Genomic DNA, 16383 nt, shown 5'->3' with positions numbered 1-16383 from the left:
TTGCCTCCACAGAATGTCACTGTCTTCTCCTTCTCCTTCTTTCTCTATCTCGCTATCTGTGGCCGAGATGCACCTGTTGCCAGATTTGCATGTGCATTGCTTTTATACCCGTGAGGGAGGTGGCCAGGTGAGTGTTCAGAGAGGGGAATTCCAGAGAAGCATCGGTCACACCTCCTCCTCCTCCCCCCTCCCTCTCCTCTTTCCCAAGAACTGTGAAAAACAAAACAAACCAGCCCCTTCACATACACACGCACGCACGCACGCACGCACACACACCCACACACACACACACACGCACGCACTTGCACACACACACACACACACACACACACACACACGCACACACACACACACACACACACACACACACACACACACTCCACAGTGCAACTACTCCCTCTTCTCCTGCTCTCTCTCTCTCTCTCTCTATCTCCATGATGGTGCACTGGTCTTAGAAGGTAGGGTGATAGGGGTAGAGTCTGAAGACGGTTAGGAGTAGTGTAGTGTGTATAAAAACAGTGCCAGTGCCTTTGACTGTTCACTTAATAGACCCCCCCCCCCCCAATACACACTTTATTAGCATTTACAGTTGTATGCACACAGAGTGCACACATACACTTGTTTTAAAGCTTAGGTCAAGAGTGTAGGAACCACAGGGGCAATGTTAGGGTGGGGTGGGGGGGGGCTGATTTTAAATTCTAATTTCTAGCGACTTTTAAGACAAGGGTACAGACAGAAGACGCTAATCTCAGCCAATTAAGGCCATTCAGGGCCGTTCTAAGGCCGTTCATGCTGTAGTGAATACCAGTGTGACTGCATTGTCTTACGACAGGTATTGTCATTGTAGCACGACCCGTGTTCCCTGAACTACCTGTCTTGCGTTATCAAACTGATCACCACGCACACACTTCCCCCCTCCCACACACAAACACCCCAGTTATCATCTGATGAATGAAGCCATTTGTTCCAATATTTGCTGTTGACCCTTGCACCACTGCTTTTTCGCAGACCTTTCACAAACCTTGCAGTAGAACTTTATCTCTGGTGATCGGCCCTGCCTCAGCTCTAGCCATGTTTACCTTACACCAGTTATCTATCACTGCATGTCACTCGCTCAATATGGTTACCATGGCTCTGGTTCAGTGGCCATTATAAATCTGATATTCCTATGAAATTGACTGCATGGGCAGCTCTGTTCAGCCAAGACAAACAAAACATGCCAGGTTGTGACTTTATGAAAGTGTTGAGTCACAAGCAGGGACTTAAAGCAGGGGATAAAGCACTTTGAATTGCCCGTTATATGAAATGTGCTATACAAATAAACTTGCCTTGCCCTGCCTTGCCTCTCTGCCTCCTCCATACCTGAACCTCAGTCACAAGATGTAGCAATGACAACAATGACAAATAGACAGAAGAGAGTTTTGCCACGCAATCATAATTCTTCAGAGACACTCTGCTCATGCGGTGCTCTCTCCCCATAGGAACTCGGGCCGGCGCCTTGCATGGTAGCTTGTCGCCATCGGTGTGTGAATGTGTGTGTGGATGGGTGAATGAGAGGCTTTGGAATAAGGCGCCATATAAGTCAGTCCATTTACCATTAACTCAAATGAATTTATCTGTTTTTATTCTGCTGTTCTAGGTTTTCAATCATAAGAGGTATATGGGTTATCATGATAACAGCCTCAAAACCGAGACTCAAGTAGAAACGTACGTCTGACCTCCATTACAACGCTGGCACCCACTCAACTGTTGTTCACATTGAACTCAGATGAAACAGCTTCTGGCTGACTGGACACTGAACCGAAACTGAGAGGCAAGAGGAGGGCACGGCCAGCCATTTGACTGTGCTCTATATCCTGCATCCAGTCTGCAATTAGGGAGACAATATACCACACCACAAACCAGGCATAAACCTTAATCCTTCTATTGTGCTGCTATTAGGTTTAGGTAGCTACCTTTCTACCAAACGGGACAAAAGATGGCGTGCCACTGCACAGGGGGGTTTGTAGGAATTGGCGCATAAGTACGCATGAGGCCTCCGCATGTGATGGGATGAATATACTGTAACATAACCAGGTACATTAATAATAATAATAATGAATAATAATTACAATTTACAATACAAATACAACAATTGGGGGTCCCTCAAAAAAAATGTGGGCGCGCTGCGCTCGCACAAGATCAACCACCAAAGCCCTCATTCTGACCCAGGAAAAACCCTGGTATGTCCTGTATAACATGATAGCCATCTATGAGCAATGCACTGTATATAAGATGATGACCAAGGGTCTTTCTGCTGCTGACCAAGGGGCTGAGTCCTGTTGATGGGGCCCATTTTTCTTTTAGAGTCTGTAGGCTACTGTATTTGTTTATTAAGATTTCATAAATATGATATATTGTCTGCATTTTTTTCTTGTTTTATAAAATGTTAATTATTTTCATTTCTTGTGCTGGTTTATTATGAACAACATGTAAAATTGCAGGAGACTAGCACAAATAATTGGGTGGGAGAGAGGGCCCGCCGCTGCCAAAACGTGCACAGTTTTGGGTCGCTCCACCGCCAAAAAATCTCACTCCAAACTTTTGGTGAAACTTGGCAGCCCTGTACGGGACAAAGGAGATCCTGTATGTTCATCCAGCCCAAAATATGGGACATCCTGACTAATAGGGGACAGTGGGCAACCCTAGCTGCTATTGAGTCTAATCAAGGTGTAGTGTTCAGTGTGCTGTGGTTTTCTATATCACCGTAAACAAATGTGTGTGGTTTGTTGTGGCTCACTATCGTCCCCTAGTGGGAGACATGGTCAATGCACTGCCCAGAGGCTAGTGTGTGTTTTAATCAACATCTTGCACATCCATCATACCCAGGGTAATATCTGTCTGAGTTCAAGATGTTGATCTTTAGTCTAAACAGAGTCCCAATAATTGTAGTTAATTATGTGTGTGTGTGTGTGTGTGTGTGTGTGAATGCGTGCATGCCTACGTACTGTAGATTTAGATTTAGCTTTATTCAACTTTATTGAATTAACTGTATGTGTGTGTGTCGAGTCACATACTGAGTCTAGAGTGAAAACAAAACACGGTGCAGCAGCTTTTAGTCACTCTGCTGCGTGCTCCTGGAACAAACTCCCTAGAAATATATTTAAACTCTATAAAAATATTTAAATCTAAGCTAAAAACATTCATGTTTTGCATGAACACTTCTAGCCATGGGTTTTAATTCATTTCTATTATCTTATTCATTGAGTTATTAAATGTTTATCTATATATATATCTATATATCTCTCTCTATATATTCTTATAATTTTCTTTTTTAATCAGATTACTTCTCCTCTTGATGTATTTTTGTAATGCTGTATGTAAAGCACTTTGAATTGCCTCTGTTGTATGAAATGTGCTATACAAATAAACCTGCCTTGCCTCTATGGTCCGCATTGCCCTCTGCAATAATAAATGCTTAGCACTTAACACAAGTAGTGTCACTTCGTCATTTTCACTGGTCCTTCAGAGGAAGTCAGTACGGTAAGTCAGTTAACATCAGTTGATGAGAGGCGGGTGTGGTGATTGACATAAACGAGGTCACTGAGGGGTCACCGAGGGTACAGTATAAGGCTGATGACATCAGAGAGGTTACACAGCAGGTTATATGGTTATTGCCTGTCTGACGTGACGCGAGCCACTATACCATTGCCTGTTGAATATATATATGCAGGTAACCTTACATCTGGTACATTCTGTTATTCTTTCCCCCACCAACTTTCACAACGCCGCTGATGCTCCTCTCCTTTCCGATCAACATACAAAAAAATGAAAGAAAAAACCCCCCAGAGTGCAGGAATGCTGTCCGACAGGTTTTGGTTGAAGCGCTGGCTTCTGTGACAGGGTGACAAATGGAAAATTCCATTGCTCTCTTTCTTTTTCTTTCTTTCTTTCTTTGCTTGGTTTCCCGCCTTCGCTCCTCCTTCACACCTGTTGTCATTGCTGGAGAGAACGGGTTTTCCACACCCCCAGGTCGAAAGAGCGAATCAAGTAGGAAAAAAGGGTTAGAAAAAAGAGAAAGTGTGGATGAACAGGTGTGCTCGTGCGGGAAGGGGTGCGGCGACCGCTATAAACACATCCTGTCTTGAGTGGTGTAATTGCTGTGCGTAGGCGTATGTGTTTGTGTGTAGAAGACCAGAGAAACTTTTTTTACATTTCAGAAGGGGGCGGCTGTGGCGCAGGAAGGTAGAGTCGCCGTCTAATGATCACAAGGTTGGCAGATCAGCGGTTCGAGCCCTGGCTGGCCACATGTCGAAGTGTCCTTGGGCAAGACACTGAACCCCAAAATTGCTCGGGCGCGGGCCAGCGCCTTGCATGGCAGCTTGCCGCCATGTGTGTGTGAGAGTGTGTGAGAGTGGGTGAATGAGAGGCCGTTGTAAAGCGCTTTGGAGCAGCTTTGGAGCAGCAAAAAAGGTGCTATATAAGTGCAGTCCATTTACCATTACTCAGTGAAGTCTGAGCAGGGAAGTGAAGGGAAGTGAGGGTACATAAAGCATCAGAGACAATTAACCACAGGTGCCACAGGTAATAAGCCCATGATGAGTGAGTGTATGATTGAGTGAGAGAGTGAGAGAGTGAGTGAGTGAGGCAGCACAGTGGGCGGCTAGAGGGAGACACATTGGGATCGCGCTGGGACCCCATCCGTAATACAGGATGCTGAACTTGGCCACAGTGTCATCATCATCATATCATTATCATCATCATCACCTGCTTGTTGTTCTTCCTCTGTTTCTTGTAAATGTTATGTTTCATTACAAATCAGATTAGACAGTAATGCTATTTGAGGTAACTCTGGTATGTTAATGGAATCCAAGGTCTGGTAGAGGAGAGAACCCCAGTTATACATTCACTAACTCCCTCTGCCCCCCTCAGTCTCTCTGGACAATGAGTTACAGAGGGAATCACCCTGGTCTAGCAAGAGAGGTCACTACTGTGCTATGGGGTCTGGAGGACTGCCAGAGAGAGAGAGGGGGGGGGGGTGGGAGAGAGGGAGAGAGAGAGAGAGAGGGGGGGGGAGAGAGAGAGGGAGAGAGAGAAAGGGAGAGAGAGAGGGGGGAGAGAGAGAAAGGGAGAGAGAGAGAGGGAGAGAGGGAGGGAGAGAGAGGGAGAGAGAGAGAGAGGGAGAGAGAGAGAAAGGGAGAGAGAGGGGGAGAGAGAGGGGGGGAGAGAGAGGGAGGGAGAGAGAGGGGGGGGGAGAGCATCAGTGTGTGGTCAAAGGGAAAGTGAGCAGAAAGAAAAAAAACTGAAACTTGCCGGAGGGGGAGAAAAACAGAGGGGGAGTGTATCGCTTCAGTATCTCCCTGGGTGACCTACCTGGTTAATGTTCACCTGCTGAGGTGACGGCATGTCCAGTCTGCAGTGGGTTAAAACAACATCATCATCCTCAGTAATGACCTCAGCCGCACTGTGTAATTGTGTAAGTGCGTGCGAGTGTGTGTGTGTGTGTGTGTGTGTAGGTGCATGTGCATATGTGTGCTATCTCTTGCAGTGTGCATGTTTTGTTAGCAACGACACAGTTGTGGCGATCTTCGTGTCCCTACACACATAATATGAATAAGCATAGTACCCTCTAGTGGAGAGCGTGCTGAAGTGCACAACAAATATAAACTAAATACAATACTGTACAATACCTCATAAGCTAGATAAAGAATATTCTGAGCAGAGGTTAATGTGACACTAGTGAAATCATGACATACTGTAGCATCTACTGGTGCAATGTAGAACCCATTGTAGAACCAAGTCCATGCTATCCAGTGAGAAGCTTAGTGTTTGACTGGAGAAGTGGCCAGCTAATTTGGTTTGCCATTTGGCATTTTGCAGGGCCACATATAATGTTCCCACACACGGCACCCTCCCAGAGTAGATGGAACACCCCCCTCTGCATTGAATTACACAGAGAAAGATTTACTGAGAGATGTGTGCGCTGCTATCTCCTTTCATTAATAACTTTGGAGTTGTGAACACCTCTAGTTTTTTTTTTAGGTCAACGTCAAGGCTGTGAGGATGATAAGGACTACATTGGGTTTAGTAGGCTGATGTTGTTTCATGAAAAGCATTCTGTATTCTTTGTAATTTCAAAAGGTGTGCTATCGGTTGGCTTAGCAATACTGGCTGTGCAACAGGTGTTTACCGATAGTCCTTGACCTTTTTGTTCTGGAGTGCACTTACTATGTAAATGGCCAACCTCCATAATCCAAAGTGATGGGTCGGACAACCTATGTCACAACCATTGTTGTGTTTTTGCATAATTAACCATGTCATGCAGAGCTCAATGTAATAAAAGTACAGATATTCGCTTCCGGCCATAGCCCTGTCCAAGAACCAGCCCCAGAGCCAGAGACACATGTCATCTACAGTGCTGCTTGACTGTTTATGATCCCTACAGGGATGGTCATTATTGTTGTATAAAATATTAAAATGAACTTTTAAAATCTTTATCTAAACCCAAATTCGTAATAAAGACATTCCAAATAAAGGACACAAAAATATGATATACAGTAGTTAATAGTTAATTTAACAAAAGAAGTTTATTTAACAAAAACTGAAACTATTTCCCAAACAACAATCAATGAAAACAGCAATGCACTGTTTATAGAGGCCATTTCCCTAGCCTCCCCCATAACTTTTATTTCAACCTTAGTAAATGACCTTCTACACGACTTCAACTTCAAAATCACAAAAACCATTGATGATATTGCACCCGTTAGGTCCAAATGCATCTCTTTTTAAATTTATTTTTATGTCATTTTATTTTTTTACTGTTTTCCCCTGCTTTATTCATTCTATGTGTAATGAAGGCCCACAATTTAGAGCCAGTTTAGTTTCCCCGAATCAGCCCTATTTTGCCCCTGTTATTTACTTTATTATTTTCCATACTATTCCTGTACGTTTCATGAAGGTATACGTATTGTTATTGTAATGTTTATGTATATGTTTGATGACGTGGTATATCCGGGGTGTGTCCGTGACCCGGATGCTAGGTTCGGTGGTGTATATATAGGGACGGAAGTGCTCTGTGCGTCAGTGTGACGAGAATCAGAACGAGAGAGAGTAACGAGAGAGAAGTAACGAGAAGTCGACCTAAGATGGCGGAGTCAGTAACAAGCACACCGTGCTGAAGCTGAAGACGCCAAAAGTGATTATTGAGTTCACAACTGTGATAGCCCGTTTAGCTGTGTCCCCGTTAGCCAGCCTTGCCAGCAGCCGGCGGCGAACGTTGGACCAAGCGAGACCCGAGCTGGATAGAGCCGTCGCCTCCACGCGTGGATTGCGACCGAACGCTGACTCCACCGGAGCTTATCGTGAACCACCCGGACCTGAGCCCTTCACACCTCGTTGTGGACTTCGAAGAAGCCCCTTTCTCCATCGAGTTGCTACGTCACCCCCCCCCTTTGTCTGCTACCTTACTCAACGCACATGCGAGCTCCAACCAGGCCTCAACGAGCTCATTCTCAGTCCGGGACTTTAAGCCTTTTCCAGGCCAGGTACTGTGAGTGAGTGAGTGAGTGTGTGTGTGGCCGGCGGGGAGGGAGTATATTTGGGAGGTATATATATATATAATTTGTATAATAAATGTGTTTGTTCATATTGGATACCGTTGCTGTGTGTTTCGTTGTCTGGTAGCTAATGCTAATGCTAATGCTAATGCTAATGCTAATGCTAACGATATTACTGCTAGTCTAAAGGGTTGCTGGCGCCCCCTGCCTGTATCCTCCTGCACTGCCTATTTAGCTCATAGTTAGTTAGATAACCAGCCCTTCCTAAATTCTACAGTCCTTTTAGCTACTCCCTGGTTACACTATGCTTGTATATGTTTTTATATTCACTTTATGTTCTTATTCCTGTTGTAAATCACTTTGAGCTGCATTTCTTGTATGAAAGGTGCTATATAAATAAAGCTTTACTTAGACTAACAAATTGCATTATTTTTAAACAATAAAATAGGAGCCATTAGACAAGTCATTAGCTCCTGTGTGTCAGGCATGAAAAATATCACAATTTAACACCAACGACTACAAGACTCGCTCATGCCCTTCATGTCCTGCCAACAAGCTTTTTTAAAAAAACATATTTAGCTGTGTGGCAAGCGAACTATAATACAAATAATCAACACTTCCCTTTCATCTGGAATGTTTCCTGAAAGCAGTTATCAAGCCTTTACTAATAAAGAACGGCTTGGACCCATTTTTACTGAATAACTACAGACCCATATTAAACCTGTCACGACCAGAGGGCGGAACCCAGAAGCAGACAACAGAGAACAGGTAGTACAACAATAATAGTGATTTATTTGTAAGGGTTGGGGTGTCAGGGGGAGCAGGCTGGGGGTTGTAGAACAGGCAGGGGGTCAGGCAGGCAGGCAGGTAGGTAGTCAGACAGGCGGGGGATCAGGCAGGCGGAGTGGTCGGCAGACAGGCAGGGGATCAGGCAGGCGGAGTGGTCGGCAGACCGGCAGGGGGTCAGGCAGGCGGAGTGGTCGGCAGACAGGCAGGGGGTCAGGCAGGCGGAGTGGTCAGCAGACAGGCAGGGGGTCAGGCAGGCGGAGTGGTCGGCAGACAGGCAGGGGGTCAGGCAGGCGGAGTGGTCAGCAGACAGGCGGAGGGTCAGGCAGGTAGCAGGTAGTCAGGCAGGCAGGAGGTCGGCAGGCAGGGAATCCTTCAACGGGGGAACAGGGAGAATAAGGTTAGGCTAGGATAACGGGTAACGAATAGAGTTGAGGGTACAAACACTAGGAACCAACCATAAATGGCTACGATCTGGCGTTGATTGGAAGCAGGAGCAGAGCTTAAGTAGGAGCCAGTCGCGGTCTTAATCGGCCACACCTGGCACCACTGATAGACGGCTGATGAGCCAGGGGCGGAGCTGTGACAAAACCTTTCCTGTATAGGAAAAATAATTGAAATAGCTGCTCACGAACAACTTAGCAATTATTTGACCCTAATGATTGATGATGACTTTCAATCAGGCTTTTGCCCCCCTACATGGCACTGAAACAGCTCTTATTAACATCCTTAATGACATTTGTGTAAATACCGATTCTGGAAAAGTCTCAGTTTTGGTACTATTGGACCTTAGTGCTGCCTTTGACACTGTAGACCACAACATTCTAATAGATAGACTAAAAACATGAGTAGGACTTTCGGGGCACTGCCCTTAACTGGTTTAGATCCTACCTACAGGACAGAAACTACTATGTCTCCATTGGCAACTTTGTATCCCCTTCTATTCAATCTCTACATGCTTCCATTGGGACACATCCTAAAAAAGAACAAAATTGTCTACCACAACTATGCGGATGACACTCAAATCTACATAGCCCCCTCACCTAATGACTATAGTCCCATCGACAATCTCTGCAATAGGCTAGGTGCACGATCTCACTACTTCCTGAAAGGCAACTGGTATGAACATATCCTGTCTCACTCTATTGGTTTAATTGATTAATCAGCTGTGCACTGTGTGTTACCGCACAGCTGATTAATCAATTAAACCAATAGAGTGAGACAGGATATGTTCATACCAGTTGCCTTTCAGGAAGTAGTGAGATCGTGCACCTAGCCTATTGCATTGAACAAATAAACGCCTGGATGAGACAACATTTCTTCCATCTATGGAAGATCAGAGATAATTGTATTCGGTGACAAAAGACCGAAAGTCGGTGCAAACCTTGATTCTCTCTCTATTCAAACTAAAAACAGGTCAGAAATCTTGGTGTAATTAGACTCCAATGTAAACAGCCATCGATATCTAAATCAGCCTATTATCACCTGAAAAACATAACAAGAATGAGAGGTTTCATGTCCAAACAAGACCTTGAAAAACTCATCCATGCATTTGTTTTGAGTAGAATTGATTATTGTAATGGTCTACTAAAAGGCCTATTTAAAGGAGCTGTTCGTAAATTGCAGCTCATCCGAAACGCAGCTGCCAGGATCCTAACAAAAACAAAGAAGTTTGAACACATTTCACCAATCCTGAGACCTTTGGCTACCAGTCTCTCAGATAATTTAATTCAAAGTACTCCTAATTGTATACAAATCACAAAATGGTCTTGGACCAAAATACATATCAGATCTCCTCCCACCCTATATTCCAGCAAGGCCCCTATGGTCAGCTGAGACTAATCAGCTAATCATTCCAACAGTGAAAACAAAACACGGCGAAGCAGCTTTCAGTCACTCTGTCGCATGCTCCTGGAACTAAATCTGTATTTTTAAAAATGCTATATGTAAAGCACTTTGAATTGCCCGTTGTATGAAATGTGCTATACAAATAAACTTGTCTTGCCCCTCCCCTCCCTCTGCAGTCTTTTAATAGACCTGACTGGACTGAGAACTGCAGCTGCCTGTATGTGTCTACGCCACCTCTCTCCTTTCCAGATTCAGTTCCTCCCTCCATCTCTCTCTCTCTCACTCCCCTATCTCTGCATTCTCTATCTAACTGCCATTCCTCTCTCTCTCTCTCTCTCTCTCTCTCTCTCTACAACTCTCTCTTGTCTGCCCTCTTTTCTTATATCTGCCTTAACTGCCGGACCTAAACCACCTCCCCTTTGACCCTCTCTCTCTCAAACTTCCACTCCACACACACACACACACACACACAGACACACAAACTTGCAGGACTACAACACTCCCTGGACCAGTCACCATGGCCGACAAGAAGCCAGCAGCCAGCGGTCGCTTGGGGGTGAAGAGGAAGGAGAAGGCTCCAGGGGCGGAGGCAAAAAAAGAGGTGAAGAAGAAGGAGGTGAAGAAGGAGGAGAAGCCCCCCGTGAAGGAGGATAAGATGGAGGTGGAAGAAGAGGCCCCTGCGGGCGAGGCCGCTGCGGCTAACGGAGCTGCAGCTAAGGGGGCCGCAGCTAATGGAGCTGCAGCTAAGGGGGCTGCAGCTAATGGAGCTGCAGCTAAGGGGGCCGCAGCTAATGGAGAGGACCAGGTGGAGATCTTTGAGCTACCACCGTGGGAGATCATCACAGGGTGGGTGACAGATAAGTGGAGGCTGGTGGAGGTAGACATTGGAGAATGGGTCTCATTGTAACGCATGGAACGGAATGAGGAACGGTTGCAGGGGTTTGATACCAGGTCTATTCCATCTGAATTTCAGTGTACAGAATGCATGTGTGTCGATACTCTATGTTTGTGTGTACTATGTCTACTCTATGTCTAGTACTGCTGGTGGAAAACTATAATTGCCTCTTTGGGGATCGAGTATATATATAGCTAAGGGGGCTGCAGCTAATGGAGTTAATATATATATATATATATATATATATATATATATATATATTAAGGAGGATAAGATATATATTCTAAAGCTGTTGTTCTGACTTGTTCTGACTTGACTTGGAACAGCTTGACAGGGTAACTACAGGGCATAAGGGTATCTGCATGTAAAGTGCTGTCAAGTGACCTTTAGAGAAATGTTGAGGGCTTCTCCCACTTCTGGTTTCTTTCTTGAGGGCTTCTGGTATAGCTAAATGACTGGAATTGTGAAACATCCACGTGGTGGAGAGGTTGTTGTGTGATTGTACAGACATGTGGAAGTCATGGTTCATGGTTTGAACTAAAAACTAAATGTAAGGTCACTTTTGTGATTTTAAAGTGTTCTTATTGAAGGCCCTAAGGCGCAGTGCTCCGAACTAATCATTGAAACTCATATTTAGTTTAGGTAGGAGTATTCAGATTCAGTACCAATGTATATGGACTAATTCTATAATACTTGATTTGTCGGGGGTTCATATAATCTGCCTGTCTGGCCTAGTCTCTCCGGAAGCCTGGTTTCGGAACTTGCACAGTCATTGTGTTTCCTGGGTCGAGTTTCAAGTGAGGGTCTTAGTTCAGACTGAGACAGTTGATGGTCCATGTTAGGGAGAAGGGGGGAAATCCCCTTTAGTTTTGTTGTTGTCACTGGAGGTTTAATGACGGTCTGTGTGTGTGTGTGTGTGTGTGTGTGTGTGTGTGTGTGTTTGGAAATGGCATGAAATGTGTTCATGCTGCTAATTTTAGATTTTGTGATGGTACATACTGGGTCTTCAGAAGAAAGAGATCAATAACACAGAGAACATCCTAATCCCCAGCTCATAGCGAGTAAACATTATTGACATTATAAGCTTTTGGATCTTGTTAAGAGTTCCGTGTTTAGGACAGAAACAGAATAGTAGAGAAAACCATGAATAAGGGACACTGTAGACAATATGAACTGGATATACAGTATTTCATTTAAAATGACAAGAGCAAAATGTGCACAATACATAATAATAAATCCTCCTGAGATGATAGACTCCTACCCTTGTCTCTTGCTAGAGCTAGTATCTGATTTCAAACGAGTAGACTGGTGACAGCATTAAGACGTATTTGTGATTACCCCAAAGGAAGGAAGGAGTGAAGGAGGCATCTTCTAAGTACTGGAACAGTGCCACTGTGAGTGTCTCTTATAGCCAAGACTAGCGGGAGACCCAGCAGTCTGAGGGATTATAACTCAGTTTATGAGTGCACACCCGTGACTCTGATTAAACAAACATGTCGAAAACAACAACCCTCAGTCCTCTCTATGTGAATGTATGGATTACTCACTGATTACTCACTGACTATTACTCATGGATTCCCCCCTCAGGGTTCAGTCAACAAGCCATCAAAACACACATTTTCAAAATGGTCGACTATATTCAAAAACATTTTCCTCAGATCACGTTTCCTGAATCCTTATCACTGTATGGTTGTGCTTGTGTGCACGCTTGAGACTTAAATTGTATATCTTGCTTCGTGCTGTAACTGTTAACACCAGAACTACTTCAATGCAACTGTTCCCATGGATCATTTGACAGTATTTTCTGTGACTGGGATAGAAGGGTGACTTGGTGGCTATCCTAGAATAGACAGGGGTAGTGTTTCTGCAATGTTAGAGTTGGTGGACAAAATGTTAAATAAAATCAGATTTGTGGCTGGATAATGCCAATAATTGAAGAGTTGAGTGATTTTGGGTGGACCACATAAAGCTTTTTAATGGAGAAGTTGGAGTCACGGCTCTGATAATAAAGAGCTAGCTAGCATTTCTCACTGGGTTGACCTGACGCCCCAAAATTAGCCCTGCTAATCTAAACTTAGCCCAGGTTGATCTATCTGTCGGTTAGCAACCCCCCCCCCCCTCTCTCTCTGTAGAGACAGCTGTAGGGCTTCTTGAGTGTTTTGGGTGGCCTGTTCTTAGCAGGGCTGCTAAGTTTCACCAAAAGTTTGGAGTGAGATTTTTTGGCGGTGGAGCGACCCAAAACTGTGCACGTTTTGGCAGCGGCGGCCCCTCTCTCCCACCCAATTATTTGTGCTAGTTTCCTGCAATTGTACATGTTGTTCATAATAAACCAGCACAAGAAATGAAAAAAAATAACATTTTATAAAACAAGACAAAAATTCTGACAATATATCATATTTATGAAATCTTAATAAACAAATACAGTAGCCTACAGACTCTAAAAGAAAATTGGGCCCCATCAACAGGACTCAGCCCCTTGGTCAGCAGCAGAAAGACCCTTGGTCATCATATTTTATACAGTGCATTGCTCATAGATGGCTATCATGTTATACAGGACATACAGTACCAGGGTTTTTCCTGGGTCAGAAAGAGGGCGTAGTGGTTGATCTTGTGCGCGCGCAGCGCGCCCACATATTTTTTGAGTAGCCCAATCTGGCAACACTGCTTGCTACGTTCTTGCAGCTCGCGTGAACACAGGTTCTTCCATCAGCACTCGCCTGCCGCTTCGATTGATTCTTTCAAAGAGCCGTAAAACAATAGTTATTTCTTGGCGTGAGAAATTTGAGGTGTGGCGTGAGAGCGTGAGAACTGGTTGAAATGCGTGTGTCTCGCGGCCAAAGCGTGAGACTTGGCAGCTCTGAAGATTCTTAGTAAGAGATTTGAAAATAGGCCTATGCATTAACCCCCATCCCCTTGTTCTGTTTCTCCTCTCAGGGACCGTATCAACCCATTCTTCTTCAAGTTCCAGTTCAAGAACGTGGAGTACTCCTCGGGCCGCAACAAGACCTTCCTGTGCTACCTGGTGGACCAGGGACGGGAAGGGCTGATGAGGGGCTACTTGGAGGACGAACACTCAGGAGCCCACGCTGAGTTGGCCTTCTTCATGCAGACCCTTCCTGAATACGACTCCACCATCAAATATACAGTCACCTGGTAGGTGTCTAATACACCGTTGTCTGGTCATTTCCATGTAGCATAGTTAGTTGTAGATAGCTTAGCATCTAGCAGTGATGTCCCCCTGGTACGTGTCCATGTTGCATGGTTGGTTGAAGCTAGCTTGGCATCTCATAGGGATGTCACGTGGTGCACATCCATGTAGCAGAGCTGACACAAATTGAGTCCAATCCTTCTATATCTCACCCCTTCCTCCTAGGTACGTCTCGTCCAGTCCCTGCGCGGCATGCGCTCTAAAACTAGCCGATGTCCTCAATGCAAGGAAGAGCCTGAAGCTCACCATCTTCTCATCGAGGCTGTTTGATTGGGAGGAACCAGAGATCCAGACGGGGCTGAAAGCTTTGGCTGCGGCCGGCTGCAAGCTGCGGGTCATGAAGCCCTTGGACTTCCGCTACACCTGGGACACTTTTGTAGAACAGGAGGACGAGGAGGAATTCAACCTCTGGGAAGACTGTCAGGACAACTACGAGTACTACCAGGAGAAACTGGCTGAAATCGTCGGCATGTGACTCCCATGGATGTCGATGATTGTTTGAAGTCACGTCGGCCTGTTGTGGTATTTATCTCACCTTAAAATAGCTGTCCAATTGGTCCATGATGTCAACATTGGCCAGAGCCTGATTATCCATATTTTGGAGTGCACTCATAGATCATATCTTCAAACCAATAACTATAAATAACTAACATAATCTTCAAACCAATAACTCATCATCTTACGAGTACAAAAATAAATATAATGGCCCACATACAGTACAATTATTTTGCAGCAATCAACCAGACAGGCATTCTGCCATATAATGTAGGGAGGAGCCAGTGAGGAGCCAGACCAATAACTCTAACGAGGGAGATGCCAGAGAGAAAGACAAATTGGTCCAGTGACTGTTGGTGCAACTCCTGATCTAGGGATCCAAAATGGTGGGCCAGCTGCCAGTAGGGCACTGGACACTGTGGAAGGCAGGGGAACGTGGAGAGAGGGACAGAGGGAGACTGGGTGAGGCAGTAGGACATAGTGGGAGGCAGGAGGATAACAAGGAGGGATGTCTTGAAAGGGGGGGGAGGAAGAAGGAGGCAGAAGGAGACAGAGGGAGCGAGGGCCAGATAGGGGAGGCAAGGGAATGCAAGGGTGAAACCTGGGGGAGACAAAGAGAGACAAAGAGAGCCAATAATCATCATTATTAACTACTGCTTGTTAGGACTTGAGACCATGAGCAGGGATAGGATTACCATGAGTCATCAAGCATCTTCATAATGAGTCAGACTATGTTATGGCAGACTATTATGGCCTGGAAACCTATCTTGAATCCTTGGGTTTTGACCTTCAGTGTAATAGCATGAGGTCCTTCATTCCAGCAAATCAACAGACGTGCTATTGATCTTCTCACATCACTCTCTTTAATTGGTGGACTGGATGTCTATTTTATGAATTGTAAATATTTGTTTAAATATAGCAAGCATCAAAGAGAACTGTTTGAAGCTCACTTTTTTATATTTTGGGTTTTAGAAGACATCAGTAACATACTGTCCCTATTCGCTTTTGTTTTAATGTTTGCTCTTTTCCCTCTCTCCATCTTTCTCCCTGTCTCTCTCATTTACCTTGTCTACTCTCCTCTACTGTCTCGTCCTTTTTCATCATCTCTCCATCACTCTCCAACCTCCTTCTACTTGTCATTATGTTCTCCAACCACTCCCCCTTTTTCTCTCCTTATCTCTCAGGCCATCAGGACACCGCAAAGCTGTTGGCCTAGAGTTCGCCCATCACCTCCCACCTCCACTGAAACAATCAACAAGCAGTTGTCTGTGCTGGTTAAAACCATCCTCAACCTCAACATGCAGTAGAGGCTCTGCAATACTGCAGTCATTGGACACATTGCACTGGTTACTAAAGACACTCATAATTTTATGTATATCGTTATAATACATTCTGAAGTTTATCATCATTAATTTTTCCTTCAGTATCCCCACATATATTATTTATAACTGCACTAATGGTGTCTAATGATATTGTTACAGTAATACCTAATTCTCAAGACTTTTTCACTATATTTTTTAATAGCAGTAGTGAATGAGTATGTATGTTGTTGTTGTTGTTGTTGTTGTTGTTATTGTTGTTATTGTTGTTGTTGTTGTAAATGTAGTTAGTGAATG

The 16383-nt window shown here is 44.6% G+C and overlaps 1 protein-coding gene across 1 annotated transcript; it reads left to right on the top strand.

Annotated features, from left to right (window-relative positions):
• Nucleotides 1–10686: 10686 nt before the first annotated feature.
• apobec2a (apolipoprotein B mRNA editing enzyme, catalytic polypeptide-like 2a) lies at nt 10687–14747 on the top strand (the record flags this gene model as incomplete). Its single annotated transcript, XM_080547892.1, has 3 exons — nt 10687–11015; nt 13999–14217; nt 14438–14747. The coding sequence occupies 3 exons, from the start codon at nt 10687–10689 to the stop codon at nt 14745–14747; spliced, it is 858 nt and encodes a 285-aa protein (XP_080404018.1).
• Nucleotides 14748–16383: the final 1636 nt, after the last annotated feature.

The sequence above is a fragment of the Nansenia antarctica genome (assembly GCF_963989245.1).
Source record: "Nansenia antarctica genome assembly, chromosome: 18".
NCBI lineage: Eukaryota > Metazoa > Chordata > Actinopteri > Argentiniformes > Microstomatidae > Nansenia > Nansenia antarctica.
This window is presented reverse-complemented; position numbering and strand designations above follow the sequence as displayed.